At 37.9% G+C, this 20586-nt stretch overlaps 1 protein-coding gene across 1 annotated transcript in view; it reads left to right on the forward strand.

Annotated features, from left to right (window-relative positions):
* VIL1 (villin 1) overlaps positions 1-20586 on the forward strand; it is a 397885-nt gene that overhangs the window by 337875 nt on the left and 39424 nt on the right. Inside the window, exon 17 of the mRNA XM_044075234.1 lies at positions 17021-17209. Within this exon, the coding sequence (XP_043931169.1) occupies positions 17021-17209 (189 nt within the window). The remainder of the gene's footprint in view (positions 1-17020; positions 17210-20586) is intronic.

Below are 20586 nucleotides of genomic sequence, written 5' to 3' on the forward strand. Positions count from 1 at the left end.
TACAGTCTCCAATCTCCTTCAGACTAGCCCTTCTACATAAGATATAATACACCTGTATGCATCTTCCTCCACTTTTGTATGTCACCCTATGCTCCTCCCACTTGTTAAAATATGTATTCACCACAGCCATGTCCATCCTTTTTGCAAAATCCACTACCATCTGACCTTCTGCATTCCTTTGCTTAACACCATAACTACCCATAACTTCCTCATCCCCTCTGTTCCCTTCACCAACATGCCCATTGAAATCTGCTCTAATCCCCACTCTCTCACCCTTGAGTACAGTCATCAACACTTCATCCAACTCACTCCAAAATTTTTCTTTCTCATCCATCGCACACCCAACTTGTGGAGCATATGCACTAACAACATTCATCATTAAACCATCAATTTCCAGCTTCATAAACATCACTCTATCTGACACTCATTTCACCTCCAAAACACTCTTAGCATACTGTTCCTTCAGGATAACCCCTACACCATTTCTCCTCCCATCCACACCATGATAAAACAATTTGAACCCGCCTCTGATACAACTAGCCTTGCTCCCCTTCCATCTGGTCTTTGCACACACAATATACCAACCTTCCTTCTGTCCATCATATCTGCTAGCTCTCTCCCTATACCAGTCATACTACCAACATTCAAAGTTTCGACCGTCACTACCACAGTCCTAGCCTTTACCTGCCTTCAGGCATGTCTTCCCCCTCTTCTCTTCCTTCGGCCAACAGTAGCCCAATTTTCACCAGCACCCTGTTGAGCAACTGTACTGGTGGCTGTCGTTAACCTGGGCCTCAACCGATCTGGTATGTATATCTGTACTATTGTCCACATGTATGATGTGGCAAAGTTTTTACGCCGGATGCCCTTCCTGACACAACCCGCCCCATTTATCCAGGCTTGGGACCGGCACAAAGAAATGCACTGGCTTGTGCATCCCCAGTGTCTGGGTTAAATCCCTGAGCTTTATTTGTTTTTAATTTGTTATATATTTTTTTTCTTTCTCTCTCTCTCTCTCTCTCTCTCTCTCTCTCTCTCTCTCAGTCTCTCCAGTAGAGCGATTGAGCTGGTTTGAATAGATTGCAGCATGCTTTTGTAAGTATTGCTCATGATCAGGTAATGGCCTCTGCACCAGTCAGTGTCCACCAGTTGCTAATTGCATGCAGCCTGCTGTGTAGTACTTCAGATAACTACTGTCATGGCAACCCAGTACTATAAATTGCTGACTTCTGTAAGTGTTGTCCCTTCACTTTTCCAGTATGGAGGACATCCATCCTGTGTGTAGACATCAGTGTTACAGACAGTGGGTAGCAATACCTCTTACAGCAGAACCTGCAGACACAGACCAAATACATATTTGCTTAGGTTCCAGACCTACAGACAGTGTGAGTAGTGTTGTTGTGTGCATTGTATCTTGCTGGTCTTACAGGGTTTCTGTGTACATGGTACTTTAGCATGGAATGCTGTCTGTCTGCATAGCTCTCAACTGTGGGCCTATCCATATGATAGCCAGAGGATTGGCTGTTACGTTTTGTCTGTGAACCACACAGGTATTGTCCCAGATATATCAGTGGAATTCTGTCTGTTGAGTGCTATCAGTACATGGCTACATCCATTTGTATTTCAATGTCGTATTCCTGCATAAGGGTATGCTGCAACAAATCCTGTAACACCAGCAATTTCCAGGGTGTGTAACAGCAATAATGCAAATATGGCCCTGTGTTCCTGCCTCTGTACTCCATATATATGCCAGTCTTTGTCCTGCTGTGATACAGAAAGGGGTTGTTAGGTAATGGCCTATCATTAGTTACTGCTAGCATTACTGTTATCATCCCAGTCATGTCATGGACTCCCACACCAACTGTTGGGCAAAGTCCATATATATGGGGGCAACAGCTGGGCAACACATATGTCCCCTTGTACATTCCAGAGGTCAGTGTGTGGTACACAGTGTTCCTTGCCCTTGTACAGCCTTTTATGGGGGGTGTTCAATGCCATTAACCTAGGCTGTGACACATTTTCAGGGATATAAGTGTTAAGACACATTGGGGTGTAAGGGTGTACACTTTCATACATTCCTCCATGCGAACAGTAGTGGGCTACAGCTTACAGTGTTACACAATGTTCAGTCATTCAGTGTGATAGTGAGATGTTAGGTTAAGCAATGTTATGTATGAGGTACTGTGACAATACCACAAGTGCTACATTTCCCCCTAGGGCTTGACTACAGGGTGTAATTGGAGGCTGCTGAACTACATCTGTAATTGTTGATTGTTACTTATCTTGAAGGCAAATCCTGTGTTTACAGTTGTACTAATTGAAGGCCTTCGCCTGGACAGCATAGTATGATGTATATCCACATTGCTTGCATCTGCTTTTTTGTGTGGGCCTTGCATTTAACACTGATTACATATTTCAAAATTTATGTGGTGTAAGTACTAGCATACATTATTGTATAGTACACAAATAAAGGTTTTCTGTGTATGCATACCTGTGTGTCGTATCATGTCCTTTGAATTGTGAGTGGGTATATGTTTAATGTAAGTATTCTCATTTGTGGGAATGGTTGCCACGCTACACATTTCACAGGTGCCAGTTACAGGGCTTGTGGCTGAGGGATATACTTTTTACCCAGTACTTACACACTACTTCTACATATGTATGGCTACTAATACCTTTTGTCTGTGTATATGTGTATGTTGTTCTTCTTTCGGCTTTTCCCGGTTAGGGGTCATCACAGCGGAACTCCGGTCTGCTAATGATTGGCAGTAGATTTTTTATGGGTGCCGAGGTGCCAGCTCGACACCCAACCTTCAAAGAAGGCACACCCATTCTACGCATGTCTTTTGAATGCCACTCAACTGTGGGGAGGACATGCAGACTCCACAAGGAAGGCGCTCCAGCCGAGAATTGAATGGGAAAACCTCTTGCTGTGAGGCAACAACTCTACTGCTGCACCACTGCGGCTATATGTGTATGTACCTATATATATCTCATATAGCTCTATATATATATATATATATATATATATATATATATATATATATATACACATACATATGAACATATTTATCTATCTATATACAATTGATGTTATATGATTATTTGTGAGTTTTATATATATATATATATATATATATATATATATATATATATATATATATATATACATATAGCTGTCTATCTGTCTACATTTACAAATATATATCTGTCCATATGTCCATGCATGTTCTGCTCATATTTTGGCCTGTACCTCATTCTCTTGGCAATTGACATGGATGATCGCAGCACTGAAGTCAGTAACTAGTGCCAACATGTTTGTGTTTCAGACTTCATCTCCTTCTAAATATGTGTTCTAATACATATAACTGTGTAACTAGCAACATGTTAAGTGTATTAGAGCAGTAGTTGACATATATCTCTATTTGTACCCACATTGTGGCACACTTTGTCCAGACTTCTTGCATTAACAGGTTGTGTGGTATGATATTACTACATTTCCTGTACTGTTGTCTGATTGTGCTAGATGATATTTTTGTGAAAACATCAGGGTTATGTATATCTGCCATGGTTTAGTGGTAAATCACTTTGTGTATGGTGTGCAGGGTCCTGGGTTCGAGCCTTGCAGAGGCAGTTTATTTTGTTGCTGGGCAGAACACGGCCCATTGGATACAGAGTGATTAAGGCACTTTAAAGCAGTTGTAAGCGGGTTTGTGCGGGTTTGCATGAAGCTAAGCACTGCCTACTGCCAGTTACAGATTCTTACACTCAGTTAGCTTCTAAATTGTTTAACCTGTGTAGGCATAGCTTACCCCCATGCAAACAGGCTGAAACCCGCTTACTGCTGCTTAAAAGTGCCTACTCCTGCTTACTCCTGTTCTAATTTCTTTAAAAGTAAAAAAAAAGGGTGATAGGAAAGTGGTGAAAAAGGGGCACAAAGAGGGAAAGACAGCAGGCAAGATAGCTGGGGATGTGCAGGAAGGGTGTGGGGAAGGTCCATAGCTGCCCATTTCTTCTACAGCAACAGCTGTGCATATGCAATAAATTTGGAAGCACATTTGAACACTCCAACCCATGGGAGAGGGGTGAGGACAAGAGGACAACAATAATATGTTGTGATGGCAATAAGACCAGATTACACGTGTCCGGTGGATATGTGTGCAAAATGGACAGCTATGTATAAGGCGTGATTTTTTTGGGGAACAGATTGCCCTTTTTGTTAAGGTGAGAGTGGGATGCTGGGGAAGGGGAGTAGGTATGCTTGGGGAGGATAAGTTGGGTAGTATGACAGATAAGACAGCATACAGGGGTGGTACATGACACATGTGGGGGAAACACCTTGGATGGGGAGGGGTGATTGGAAGTCACAAGCCCATGAGCCCCCAATTGGAAACAGTGAGACTGAGGTCCCCACCCATGGACAGTCATCACTGCACCTTCACGGCCCCAAAGATGGCTGTGCTGGGAGCTGTGTAGGAGGGGCAGGCTCACCCTCTAATTGCGCCACTCAGCCCTCAAGCTGGCGTGATCGGTCTCGAAACTTCATATCGAGCTCCTTACGCATCACGGCCCAGACCTGATGACAGGTGATATGTTCCTCTCCGCACCTGCTCCCAGGAGGGTGAGCCCCATCCCCTGCGGCGGTTCCACCTGAAGGTGGCACAGGGCCAATGGAGGAGGAGGTCCTAGGCTGAGCCCCAGATGTACTGGTGCCCAGTGCCATGGCCAGATGAGGTGGGACAGGTGGGTCTGCTAGGACCGGCCTTCCCATATGAGCTATGTTGTAGCAGGTTTATGACAGATATGGGTTAGTAATAGTCAACAGCATTCGGGGTTAGTTATAACAGAATGCATAGGAATTCCCATTAACCCAAAACACCATATTTAAAACAGTTGCAGAACAAGCAGAAAACATGCATATATGGAACAACAGTGGCCATTACAATAGCATGCAGGTTTCATTGATGGCAACAGGCCACCAATATGGGTGTATTTTAACATGGCACATGCATAGAAACAAATGTGAATATTTGTAAACCATTAGGACATATGTCCCAACTTAAGTTTGGAGTGTACACATACTGATTGAGGTGTGCCATTAGGTTATTTTTGCACATATGGTAGGGGTGAGAGAGAGAGTTCAATTAACAACTAATATATCCTTGTTGTTTTTAGAACATTCTTAGTCACTGCAGTGATCTGTCCCTTACATGTATTATTACACTACCCAATGGCCTTATATTATACACTGGCATGTTTATAGATTATTATATACGTGACCTGTGTCTTACATACAGGTGTGACAAGATGCAGGTGTTAATGCAACATATGTTGAGAATTGCTCTCATACAATTTGGGTGAGGTGCTAGAATGACAGGTTTGTTTTCATATACATTCTCTGAGTATGTACACATCTGACTATCAGTTATATGTCATTAACAGCTGCATACATTTCTTGGATTATCACACTGATTTTTCAGGGGAACAGGGTACAAGGCTGGTGATGTGGGCCAATTATCTGGACATGCTGGACAGATTGGAAAAGTTGTGGGGTATGAATATGCATACAATTTTCTATTTGAACTTTCTAGCAAATTCTGTACAGTTGTTGGGTGTAATTATGCATACAGCTTTCTATATGAACATTGTAACAAAATCTGTATATTTGTGGGGTATGATTATGCATACCACTTACTAGCATTCCTGGGATTCAAACCCCTGTTGTGTGTGACAAAAAAAATGCAGTTAACATCACAGTACACTGTGTTATCAGGGAATTGATGTGAAGCTTTCTATTGTTTTCTGTGTAAGTCTCCCTCACTTGTACAATATGACTGACCTCTTGGCACTTCCATCATTGTTATACAGAACCTCATACACATTTTATCTGCATACCACAGTGTGGGTAACACTGCTTAGTACAACAGTACTATTTATAGTATGCAACGGTGCAACAACATATGAAAGAAGAGTAAACAGAAGCACTCCAGGGGTTATACCTTTATTCACAGAATATTACACATTAATTTCTACTGGTATGACACTTTCTAAGGCTCTTATATTTATTTGTTATGACAGTACATGCTGAATAATTACTAACCTGCCTCGCGACGCAGCCTTTGCAACCTACCATCATGAGCTTGCTGGTTCGCAGCCCGTTCATCTGCAGCTGTCAGATAAATACAGTGATATTTAGCCATACCTATTCATAGTATACACAAGCTAGGAAATTATTAACTACTTAGTAGAATGAGTACTTACTCAGTACTGGGGCATTAAGCATCTGCCGAGACTTCTGGATCCACTGTTCTAGTACATCCCCCCTCCACCGCTTCAGGTCAGTATGGTTGTGCCTGACCTGCTCACCAGTTGGGGGATTCCTGTGGCACTGGTGAGGTCATGAGCGAGACTGTCCCTGGCCTCTGTTTTATACTGTGAGCCCTGGTACTGGCCCTGCAGTAGTCTCTGCTCGTGGTGTTTTACCAGGAGCCATACCATGATTTTTGACTCCCAGATGCCCCAGCACCACATTCTAAATCGAGTGCCTTCACCCATACCAGCCATTCTGCCTGCAGTAGGGAGCTACAACCAGTTATAGGAATTAAATACGGCCAGGTTCCCCACACTTTCCATGATTGGCCGATTTTGAAAAGGCTAAGCTATGGGCACACCTGCTTACCTAAGGTTGGCAGTGCTTAAGGAGGTATACCAATAGGCAGATTGAATCAGCTGCCCTACACATTGCTTATACTTAACAAGCTAAGCTGTGTAGTGGTTAGCATTGCTTAACAGTTACTTAGCATTATATTTGCTTTTTGGCAGGGATTTATTATTCATTGTTGTTGTTGTTTGTCTTTTCGGCTTTTCCTGGTTAGGGGTCGCCACAGCGGAACTCCGGTCTGCTAATGATTGGCAGTAGATTTTTATGGTGCCGAGTTACCAGCCCAACACCCAACCTTCAGCGAAGGCATGCCCATTCACACATGTCTTTCTAATGCCACTCGACCACAGGGAGGATATGCAGACTCCATACAGATGGCACTCCAGCTGAGAATCGAACAGGACAGGTTATATATGTGTCTGGTAGCCATGATTCATGTGTGCATACACTGTATGGGGTCCTGGGGACTTCTACAATTTATTACAATAACACCCCACATCTGTGCTTACTGAAGTACTCCAGTTCACATATTTATGTGATATAGCTGAGTATACAACATAAGACTGTGTAGAAAGTCCTTTCACATGTTCAGCTTGTTTTCCTATGGAGAGGTTTGTTTCTTAAAACCTCACTCTTATGTACTGTTGTGTTGGCTTAGTGGTTAAGTACTGTGATTGTAGTGTACAGGGTCCTGAGTTTGAGCCTTGCAAATGCTGTTTATTTTGTTGCTGGACAGAACACGGGCCATTGGGTACAGAGTGATTAAGACACTTTAAAGCAGTTCTAAGCAGGTGTGCGTGGGTTTGTGCGGAGCTAAGCAATGCTAACCTCCAGTTAAGTTTCTTATACTCAGTTAGCTTCTACTTTGCTTAATCTGTGTAAGCAATGCTTACCCTCATGCAAACACAAATAAACACTCTTACTAGTGCTTATATATGCTTACTACTGCTTATTTGTGCTTAAACCTGCTTACTAGTACCTTATTCATTATGACACTGACACTTCACATGTGCATTTAATGCAGTACTCTAGTTCACATTTAAATGTTATTTAGTAGGTTATACAGCAAAAAAAATGTTCATATACAGATTTCACATGGAAAATGGAATGTGCTGCAGTGGGACTCGAACCAGGAATGCCTGCTCATTAGGTGGATGCTGTGTTCACTACACTATTGCTGTGTTGCGTCAATTGCATATATCTTCCTTGTTATCCTTTCAGCCTTTTAAGGTGCTTTAACCATAGCTAAGAGATGGGCATACCCTCGCACCTACAGTTAGCTATAATCGGTGTTTTAAAAAAAAAATAAAAGGGTTTCTTTATTTAATTTTCAGTACTGTTGCTGTTCTACACATGGGGAACTGTTGGTGGGGATATGCGGACACCTATGAGTGATCTTGCTCATCTCTTAACACTTTCTGCTTTTCTACATTGCAGGGGTGTGTTTATTCTGAGAGATCTGCTCTCAGACACGCCCCCTGCACTCGTACACACTCCGTGTAAGCCTGGGAGCTCGGGCAGTGCACCTTCATTAATATGCATGGCATGCTGCCATCCTGCTCCTAAACTGGCGCTTCCGTGCAGGACTAAACTAGTCCTGCATGGAAGATTAGTGAATCCGGGGGACAGTCTATCACTTTTCTTTTTATATTTCCTTTTACTGACAATTTATCTATTACCAGTCTCCACAAAAAAATTGACATTCTACTTTCTGATGAGACCATTTGCTTTTTATTTTTATTTATAGCTGTAATGTTTTCATTTGTTATATTTTTCCATGGTTTTACATAGTAACGTGTTATCATCACATTCTTATACCATACTTTTCTATCTTTTTCTATGTCATCAATTTTTATTTTCCACAAACATATTTTTTCTTGTTAACATTTTATTTCTTTGTTTATATACTCATTTTCTCTCTTACTCTTTTTACCATGCACCCACATTTATCATACTTATATTTATACAGTTTTACTTCTAATCTCTCATATTTTTCATTTATCCACTTTAACACTTTGTACATATTTAATGAAGCAGCATATACCACTGGGTTAATTAACCCTAACCGCCTTCCTATTTATTTACATACAAAACTCCTCTTTTTACTGAGTTTAATCTAGAACCCTATATAAATAAAAAAAATATCTTCAATAATTCATTTTCAAATACTGTTAGCAAGTGTATTTATGTTGCCAAGTATGCTATTTTCCCATCAGTACTGAAGTTATCAGATAAGCCCTTTTTCTGAATGATAATTTATATGTTCTCCAGAAAAGACAAGTTTGTTTTATTTCTTCTCTTGTTTTTCCCATTGAATTCTATTTACATCTTTATTCCCAAATTTTATACCTAACACCAAAATTTCATTCATAAAATATATACCCCTGACCTTTACTACATCACCTAAACCTTTAATTTTCTCTTTATTTAAAGCCATCCCTATCACCTCTAGACAATGATTTTTGCAAATTATTACTTCTTTTAATGAAAATTTGTTTTTTGCAATTATTATAATGTCATTTCTATATGTTAACAGAACTAGGATTTTTGACCCTTCAGGTGTTATATACCACACCTCTTTCATTTTGCAATTTATTTAATTTACTATCACATTCAAAAATAATGCAAAAATGTAGAACTCATTGGACATCCTTTTTATTTTTATTTATTTATTTAACATTTGTTGACCGTTGTCTTATACCACTCTTCACATGTACCTCTTGGCTTAGCCATTTACAAGTATTTTTACTTTATTATTACTATACGCTGACATACGTAATTTCCTAACTTTCTCACTTATATTATATCATATTCTTTCATTATTGCCCATAAGATTTCATGTCCAATTGTATTAAATGCCTTATTAAGGTCACCTCTTCTTTTCAAGTCATAATATCATCCACAATTTCTCTTAACTATCATTAATAATTTTGATAACTCCTCCCCTTTATACTATTTATTCCATCTTCCATAATATTTCTATTTTAATTTGTTTTTTATATTTTCATAAAGCTCTTAATATTCATTATTATTCAATACGATCAGTCTCAACTTTTTCAATTGCCTTCTATTTCCTTCTTCCATATGAAATTAAGTCTTCCACAACATAATGCTTTATACATAATAGCTTCATTTAACCATTCATTCAAAATCTATATATTTTTTGCCAGTCCCTTATTTTTTTATATATTTCATACCCTATTATTTCTGGTCCTGCAGCCAATTGTATAGTTTCTTGTCCTAATACTTTATCTAACTCATTTAAATAAATTTCTTTTTCTGTTAAATTTTACTTTCCGTGTTTTTTTTTCACTACTTTCTTTTTTCTTTAAATATTTTTGCACATACTGTACTACACTGTTCATACATTTTCCTGAGTTCTTTCTATCTTTGCTTATATAATTCTTGTATTCTTTCTTGATTTCTTTCATATAATTCTTTTTCTTTGTCAAAGTACTTTCTATCATTATGTTCTAAATGTTCCAATGCATTGCTATATGTTCTTTTATATTTTTCTTACTGTACATCTCTCAAATCATATTGCCACTGCAAAAACATTTTTCATATTTTACCGTAAATATCATCCAACATTCAGACCAGTTTGTATACAATGTTCTCATAGTAATATGATTTTCCCATAACTGCATTTCTGATATCTTTCCTTCTTTATTCCATGCTTTCTCATTTATCCTTTTTATTCCCTTGTCTGTTTTATGTATTCCTTGGTTTCCTTTATCTGTAGCCATATTGCAAGATGATTAGAAAATCCTGTTTTAACTACCTCCCTTTTCCTATAACTAAACCTTATGATACTATAAAAATAATCTATTTCAGGTCTATACATACCCCTTTTGTAAGATCGTGATTTTTTTGTCCCAGAGTTTTAACTTACCACATCTTATAACTTGTAACATTTTCCTATATCATGCCTTTCTTTTTATGCATGCCTCTTAAATCACTTGTAAAGCTGCCTGTTATTATCATATTCATATTTATCACTACATAATCTAGAAACTGATGACACAAGCTTTCCCTTTCTTCACAGTTATACTTATATACTGTTATAATTATATATACCTGTTCTTTGCATTTTAAATCTACAATGGTTAATCCACCCATTTTTGCTAAAGTTACATCTAATATCTTTATTGTATTTCTACAGAATATGGCTATTCCAGAACATCTCTCATTTCCCAGATTCCAGATGTTCTCCCCCCATAGTTTTTCTGTTAATAATCTTTCTTCATTTGTTAAACATGGAAAAATGCATCCACAAACAGTTACTTAATCACCTGTTAAGCAACAATCTCTTAGCTAACTGCCAACATGGGTTTCGACCATTCCATAGTACTACCACAGCTTTATTATCCTTCATCGACTCTATTAACATAAATCGCAACAACAATACTCCCTCCTCAGCATTCTTTGTAGACCTGTCAAAAGCCTTTGACATGGTTAATCACCAACTCCTCTTACATCGCCTCAATTCCCTCTCACTGGACAACCTTGCCCTAAGCTGGTTCACGTCCTATCTTGATAATCGCAAACAAGCAGTACTATGGGACAACCATCTCTCTGATCTTCTCCCCACCTCTATAGGGGTCCCTCAAGGCTCCATCTTAGGTCCTCTTCTGTTTTCCATTTTTATAAATGATCTTCACCTAGCCACTCCTTTATCTACTTGTATTCAATACGCTGATGACACCACCATCATTTGCTCTGCCTCTACCCAGACTGCACTTCACTCCCTAACACAAAAAACCTTCACCTCCATAGAGCAATGGTTCTCTAATCACTGTCTCCTCCTCAACCCCAAGAAAACCAAACTTCTCCTCTTTCCACCTACTCACCTGTCTCCCCTATTGATTTTACACTCACATCTAACAATGGCACCCTCATAGCTCCAGACCAAACAACCAAACTCTTGGGAATTACTATTGATAACCAACTAAAATTTGACTTTCATATCAACTCCACAATAAAAACAACTAACAGAAAACTAGGTTCTCTCTACAGAATCAAATCTTTCTTAACACCTGAAGCCAGAACTACTATAGCCAGAACACACTTAATCTCTACCCTATTACATGCTTCCTCCATATACACTAATCTTTCTAAGCATAACCTCAATAAACTAGCTACATCATACAACAACATTGTCAGATTTGCGACTGCCTCTCCATATAGAACTCACCATTGTTTGAATATAACAAAACTAGGGTGGCTGGAATTACCCCACCTTATACAATTCTATCAACTTACTATCGCCCATAAAGCCCTGCATCACCCTGACAACACACCAATGCTCTCCACCCTCATAAAACCCTATAACAACATGAAGAATCTTCGCTCCTTTAACAAAATACAGATTCAAACTTCTCGATCAAATAATGTAGCTGGTGACTCCACATTTTCCAACTCAGTTGGCAAAATTTGGAATCAACTTCCACCAGACCTCACATCCCTGACTACAATTCCACAATTTAAAACCAAACTAAAACTCTTCCTAACCAACCACTGGCTATGCTCCTGCAATAACCCTGGGTAACCACTTTTCCGTCTCTTATTTTCCCTCTTTCCTTTTCATCTGACCTCCCTCTCCTTTTCTTCCTAACTCTAGCATATTCCACTTTCCACCTCTTAAATGTTTCTGTTACTCCCCCTCTTTAAGAGACAAAAATTCTAAATGTTACTACTTATGAAGAAGCTAGAAATACCATAACTTAGTAAAGTATCTAAACCTATTCACCTGCTATGCCTCTAATTGTACTCAAATACCTAGACAGTCTGTAAAAGGTTTAAAGCAAATGTTTTTCTTTTTTATTGTATAATTTTGTATATTCTTAACCTGTTATGTAGTAGTTAGCGGAGCTTTTCTCCTCGGGCCTCCACTGAAAATGGACATGTATCCAGTTGGACTAGCCCGGTCAACAAATGTAAAATAAATAAATAAATAAATGTGTCTTCTAATATAATTACATCTACATCACATGTATTACACCACGCCAAAATCCATACTCTTCTACTATATTCTTAATACTATTCACATTTACAGAAAGCACTCTAAAAATGTATTTCTCTTTTCTTTAGATTCGGTGCTTCATAAGTTCATAGCTAATTACTAAGGGAGCTTTCTTAATAGGCCATTCTAGGTCTAGCCAAATGTCCCTCCCAAAGGTGAGAATCAAACACTGTACATTCTGTCTGTGAGTCCAACATCTTAACCATTATACCAACCCCCATGTCCTTTCTTTTGTTATTTTGTACTTATCCCTTTAAATGTTCTTTTTCTATCCTTTACCCTTTAACCAATAGAATTATTTTGGTTCTTTTACTACCTCCCAATTTATGTCTTCCTCATCATTTCAGAACCTTCTTCTATGTCCTGTCTAAAATTTCTTATCTTTGTTCATTTTCTTTTCTTTCTTTTCTTTCTTTTTCCTTACTCTTATTTTCATTATTGCAATCCATCCATAAGTATCCAATTTTGTTGCATTTATAACATTTCATTTCACATTTTTTTGCATCATGTCTTCCCCACACATATAACATTTTCTTTTGTCACAGTTACTTATCAAATGTCCTCCTTTTCTACAAAAAAATGTTTTGGGTTGCTCCCGTTGTTTTATGACATTCCTATTCTCCTCCACATTTATCATGCTTGGTATAGGTATAATTTTTTTTTCTCTTTTAGTTTGTAACACAATATTACAATCCCAGCCATCAGTCCATAAACACCTTTTATCATAAACTCTTGCAATGTCCAGTACTTCTTTACATAAAGTTTTCAAATATCCTTTCAAAGTCTCTCTTTCTACCTCAGTTCAAAACTGTATGTGAATTTTCTTTTTTGTTTCCCTGTAAAATGCTTTTATCACATAAACATTCCATGGGTCACATTCTTTCTTTTTTCATATTCTCCTTACTCATGTTCTCCAAATTCTCTGAAATATAATGTCACAAAATTTCTCTTTGTTAATAAGACTAAATGCTCTTATTTCATGTGCTTTTATACTCAAAGGAGCTATTAAATTGTCCCACACTCCATACCTGACCATTTCTTTGTCTTCTTTACTTTGAATTCTTACCATGTACTTCTGTTTTTTTTTTTTTCATTTTCTTCTGACTTCTTTTCTGCTACTCCCTTTTTGCCTTCTTTTACTTTCTCTGCATATGTTTTCTTTTCAATTTCACCACTATTCGTCAGGATTGTCTCTGCGACCCCCTTTTGCATTTTTTCCATAACGTCCCCCAGGAAACATCTCCTTCATTTTCTTTAAGTAAATTATCCTGCAGCCCTCCTGACTGAAGGGTTGTAATTATAGATCCATTATTTGCTGACTCATCTCCATCAAACAGATTTCTTTAAAATATCTCCTCAGAATCCTGTACACATTCTCTGGTCTCAGTATTTGCTTTCTCCTCCATTTCTCTCATTATTCCACCATCTTCTTCTCTGTTTCTCTGGGCTGCCTCTCTACCTGGAACAGAAACAGGAAGTGCTTCTGCAAAACGGGTGCCACTCACAACAGTGATGAGTAGGCCAAGTTCCCTGATACTCTGGCCAAATTTCCTCTTGTAGTATAAATACCACCTCAGGTCTCCCCTGAAAAGAGGCTACTCACCTAGTGGGGCTCACCTGGTCAACAAAGGATAAATAAAAATAAAACATTTCTGATAAATATGCATACCATCAGATATGCTAGGGTAAAGGTAGTCAATTTCTAGAAAACATAATGAACTGGTGTAGCTCACCTGCTTTACAAAACAAATATGTGACATGCAACCATTTCCACAGAAACTTGAATAGTAATGTCTCAGAAGTTGAGCAACAGAGACGTGGGCAAAGTAGTCAGAAAAAATATATATAAAAACAACAGATTAAGGCATTTGAAAATGTTGCCTGGTTACTCTGACATGATGTATTTATTAATTTCTATTAACTCATTATATACAGTTGAATTTCCAAAGCTACAGTATAATGCCACATAGACTATAAATACTGCAAAAAAGGGTAATATAGGGAAACAGTGATATTTATCTCATTCATTAAGTGGGTGTTTTATTTATCTAGTTTTACTACCAAATGAGTAGCACTGTGTACAAATAGATGAAAACTCAAATATAAATGTGCAATGCAAAGGCAGTAGTTTTAATATGCTCTAGAACAATGTGTTTGCACAGGTTTTAGTGGGAGGAGCAGAATTAGAAGCAAGTTTTAATTAAGTAAACCCAGAATATATGTTTAACTGATATACAGTATTAACGCACCAGTTAGGACACATATCAAAAATACAAGATTTTCATCTTGGTGCATTACATACTGGAAGGAAGCATACCCTCAATTGTACAGATTTTTGCAGAATGTCCAGAATTCTGCCTCATATTTTTGGTCTGTTTTTCATAAAATTGTGGTTTTCTGGCAAATTAGTGGCAAATCATTAAAGACTGAAGTTAGAAAATAATGACAGACATTTGAGTTTCAGATCTCATACCCTACAGAAAATTAATGCCAATACAAAATTTGCTATTTTATCAACTTTCTAAGTTTGTACGAGCAATATTTAAAAAATGTCCATATTTTTGGGCCTTTGTCCCACTTTTATTTATATTTTTTTCCAGATTTCCTGTTCTAAGAGGTTGAGAGGTATGGAAGGAAGTCAGTACCATATTTTTATCTGGTGTTCTAGTTGTGTATATCTGTGTATATGTTTAGCCATACATGGATTAGTAGGAATCATTGTGACAGTATAGCTCAGAACCATAAAACAGAAGATGCATCTGATGTACTTCAGTCAAAGATTCCCACACAGTAGCATTGCAGGTATGAAAAAAAGGGCAATACATTGAAAATAAATTTAAAAATACTGTCTTGATCCCATCCCTAATATGAAAGCTTCATCCCTGAGGTAGTATGGCTTCAGAGTTAGTTTATTTAGTTTGCATCAATCCAAGAGGTATTGGGTCCATATTTGAGGTACAGGAGGTAGACCCCCCTACAAACTACTTTAATATTGTTTATTGTGATACACTTATTCTAGCATATATGTAGTTACTTGGTGTCTGATTAAGGAAACCATTGAGGAGATCATTCCAGTTTTCCAGTGCTCCAACGCACTGTACAGCTCTGCTCAAGAACACATAGTAAGCAAATGAAGGCTAAGGGACTTGAAACCTGGACCACAGGAAGCAGCTTGTTAGCAGATCATAACCTTAAACCTCTGCACTAACTGCCAGAGTAAAGACCAGAACCTGTGCTACAAGTATAAATGGTTATATACTTGCTATAGCTGCATTCATGTGTTATAGCCATTGAATTAGAATACACTCACTATAAATCCAGCTGACTATGTAGCCTCTTGATAGTCAGTTCTTTAAGACTCAAGCATTAGCATGAAGCTGATTAGAGATCTCTTTCTTTCTCTTTCTCTGAAGTAAAAATCCAAAAAAAAACGATGGCAGAATAGCACAAAAACGAAGTTTAATTCACTAAGTAAAATCCACAAGATACAATCCAATAAAACACACGAAAACACGCTGTAATTACGCTGTTGTAGTTACAGCATGTTTTTGTGTGTTTTATTGGATTTTATCTTGTGGGTTTTACTTCGTGAATTAAACTTCATTTTTGTGCTATTCTGCCATCGTTTCTTTTTGGATTTGTGCTTTGTTTTGAAGCGTGCTGCTTTGCTCATCGCTTTCTCTGAAGTAACTCGGAAGTAAAAAGAAATGCATAGGCTTGCTCAAGGTTACCTAATATAGGACTGAAAACTTAGAATTATGCAGTCCCAGTTGGTCTAGCACCACAGTGCCTTATTTACTACAATGTGCAACCTCTGCCACTATTATCAAAATAATGGAAAAGGCCACCCTTTTCTGGATCAGTACTTTCCTTCAAGAGTATGGATTTTAGAAGACATAATAGCAGCACAGCCAAGTACTTAAGAAAAAAAAATCAGGGTTTAACTGGACTGATGGACTGATCCCATGGACCCTTTCAACCTTGACCTAGTCCCACATCATGTAAGAAGGTTACACAAGTATATATTTGACAGATATATTTACAACACACATATTAGTATATATATATATATATATATATATATATATATATATATATATATATATATGCAGATGTTCATGGGTCTTCATGCAAAGTTTAAAACATGGTCAAATTACATAACTGCAGACCGTATAATCGACACAAAATATGTAAACTACATATGTCACAGACATTTCTATTTGAATTTAAGGTATCATTTGCTACAAATAACACCAGGCTTGACACAGGTAAGAAGCTTTAAAATGTTTATATTTTCTACAAGTCTATGATAACACTTTTTTTCTCTTTTGTTTTAGGTGTTTCTGTGGCTTGGGAAGGGATCAAATGAAAAGGAACGCAGTGAGGCATTCACAACCGCTATTGAGTACTTAAAGACGCATCCCAGTGGGCGTGATGTCAACACACCCATCATTATAGTGAAGCAGGGTTATGAGCCTCCTACCTTCACAGGCTGGTTTCTGGCCTGGGATCCAATGAAATGGAGTGTAAGTCATCACTGTGCAATACTAAACCTATCACTGCATCTATGAGTATGATATGAAATGTTACTCTAATCTAAAAGCGGCACATGGCAAGATAATATTCTGTTGTAGAAATAGCATAGAATAAATAACTTCTGATGATAAGCTGGTAACTAGTTCATACTGCTATTATACTGAAGTATCTGCCAGTAGATGGCTGAAAAGACCAGATCATGACAGCAAGTGGTGACTGGGTCGGCTGATAAAAATAACTGACTGCATGCAGCATGACCATGTACATGACCATATGCATTACACAGCTTGCATATGCACACAGATTGCTTCCTGGCATTTTGTGTTAATTCATGACAAACCAATTTTTATCAGTCTGTCTATCTATCTATCTATCTATCTATCTATCTATCTATCTATCTATCTATCTATCTATCTGTCTTGAGGCCCTTACAAAAGAAATGGCTCTCTGTATAAGTGTAACACTGAGCAGTGATTATTACATAACAGAATTTTTTTTTTATGTAAGTGGTGATATTCACTGAAAGAGAAAATGCAGAAAAATAATAGATTGGCTATTCATAAGAAGAGACCTATTGTTAATGTGGAGAGGTTTGTCTTGTCATCTTCTCAAAAGTCTAGTAGTCTTTTAATGACACTTAAAAATTAGACGGTACAGATCTGTAAGTACACATACAGCACTGGCTCATTAACATTAAAATGTGAATCATCGTCATTGGAAGACACTTAATTTGAGGAGGCTCTGTGCCACGGTTCACTCATGGGTGCTGCTGATGGTCAGATTTTCAGTTCTGAAGCTACAAGTATGTCTACAAAAAAGTGCAAATTCTTCCATGTGGAATAGGTTAGGGGTCTTTACTCATCCCCTTTCTAGACTTTTTTTTATCTCTTTTTCAGTCTTTTCAGTTTTTCACAGCAAGGCATTCCTCTTCAAACATGTAATTTCTTCATGGAGACTATGTCACCAGTAAAGACTGTTTGGTGACAAATTCCTGACAGCTCTTGATGTACTGATTTGATTTACTGAGGTACCCTAATATTGTTCCCTTTAACCATCCTGTATTTCTGTCAGTTGATTAGATGAACATACAGAATCTGTTTTGGGAGTCAAGTGTGCATTGTCCAAAGAATGTCCCATCCAGTCCAGTAGAACTAACCTGAACAGAGAGTTTACAAGGAAAACTACTTCACATAAAATGGTTCCTTTACTTCAGCCAATGGTTCACACTGTAGAAGACCACAATATAAATTGTATAAAAAAATCACACCCTTACAAGAGCCTTCCCCTTTAACTTATATCAAAAAAGGTCACCGAACCTTATGATCAGTTACAGAACCTTTAAAGCATAACTGTCTTTCATACTGATCTCTAATAGTTTTCTCATCCTACATTTCTAACATAAGAAGATGGTAATATATTTTATATTAGAATAAAGCAATGGTTTGCTATACTGCTACATTATGAATCCAGCACAATTTTCTTGTCTAGCATTAGCCTTGCCTTTTATTTGTTGGAATTATGCTTCTTTTCAATGGGAGACAAAATTAAATTTCAGATGATGGGTTAGGAAATCCAAACTGTGTTTGCAGATAACAACCCTAAGCCAGGATCCTGGTTGGTGACTGTAGCCAGCTGACCAGCTCAGTACAATTTATTTACAATTTACTCTTTTGAGGAATAATTTATGCAAAATACAGCTCATTCGAAACATACTGTGACACTAGCTGGCTGCATTTAAGCTAATCATTTTGGCAACATCACACTTACCCTGCGTAGTTTTGTATTTGTGCCAAAAAGATAAGAAGTAAGAAAGTAAAATGATTAGGGATGCTTTACTTATTAGGAGGAAGGGTGACTTGCAGAGTGCGCAGCAGAACGTGTTTATAACTTAGTTCTTTTCAATAAGATTATAATAAGATATGAATGCTGTGACGACTGGGGAGAGACAGGCAAAGGCTGCCAGCCTAGTCAAATAGAGTTTGATACATAATTCTATCAACTGTATAAATTAATGTAAAATACAGGCATGTTTTCTTGAATGTAAAAGAATATTGTAAAATGTGGAACTGCAAAATATGCCACTCTGATAAGCCTTAGACTGTATAGTCACATTACCATTGGATAATAATATTGCAGAGTAATAATTGGACACCGTTTTAAGGGTCTTTTAGTAGCTGATATTATTAACTGGGTGGTGGCAGTAATTACTGCTGTACAGTCTGTGTAAAGGGGCACAGCTAGAGAATCTGTGTCAGCCTTTCCCAGGAGAGTCTGTGAAGTTGTATGAATACTTATCTCAAAGTGTGTGTGTGTGTGTGTGTGTTGTGTCAGCTACTCGCAGGGACACAAAGGACTGGTTGGACAGGGAGGGTACTGGAGGTTCTAGCTTGTCCAGTTAGGCTGAGACCTGGACCCCATAGCTGTGCCAGTGGGGAGTCTTATTGGGGACCTGGTGAGTGAGGGAGCAGTCAGTCCCAGACTGACTGTGATCTCTGTGTGCACTTAAGGGAAATTTTACTTTACTGTGTGTATTAGTTATTCTTTCCTCTTCTAGGAGACGACCTCCCTGGTGTTAGTGGTGAGGATTGAGGCTCCTTGATTGCTGGGCCAGGGCACGGTCGTCACATGACGTAAACAGCATATAATTTCTGATCATAAACTTTAGCCTTAAAACAATGGGCAAGAAACCTTCATCCAGCCACCCTGGGGCCGAATTCTAACATGAAAGGATACAACATGCTTCACTGGGCCAGTAGAGTGCAATGTTGTCACATATTTTGCAGTTCCACATTTCACAATATTCTTTTACATTCAAGAAAACATGCCTGTATTTTACATTAATTTATACAGTTGATAGAATTATGTGTCAAATTCTATTTGACTAGGCTGGCAGCCTTCGCCTGTCTCTCCCCAATCGTCACAAATGCTTAAATGAAATAGAAGCAAGGCCTGCTGCCCAGAAATAAATATGAAATTATACTGGGAGACAAATGCTATTTAATAAAATAACTAGAAAGATGCATCATTCAGCATGTCAGATCTGTTGCTTGACACAAGATACCTATAAACTAGAACAGTCATTATGTAAGAAAAATACAACAGTCACATTCTAATAATGAGAACTCAAACCAGGAGTAACTGAGCATAAGTCAGTGAAGAGGCTGTGTGGCTGGGGCTTTCTATTTTGATGTCTGTTAAAAGCTAATGTAGCTTCAGGAGCCAACCAGTTAAAATAAACAAAATGTCCATTCGTAAAATCTATTAAGACTAAACAGAAAAACATAACAAGCCACAAATGCACACATATTCAAATTATGTTGTTAGTTATCCCAAAGTTAACAACAGCTTAGTCTGGGTATCCATGCAA

Source organism: Protopterus annectens, chromosome 6.part0 (assembly GCF_019279795.1).
Source record: "Protopterus annectens isolate FY-2018-M chromosome 6.part0, PAN1.0, whole genome shotgun sequence".
NCBI classification, from domain to species: domain Eukaryota; kingdom Metazoa; phylum Chordata; order Ceratodontiformes; family Protopteridae; genus Protopterus; species Protopterus annectens.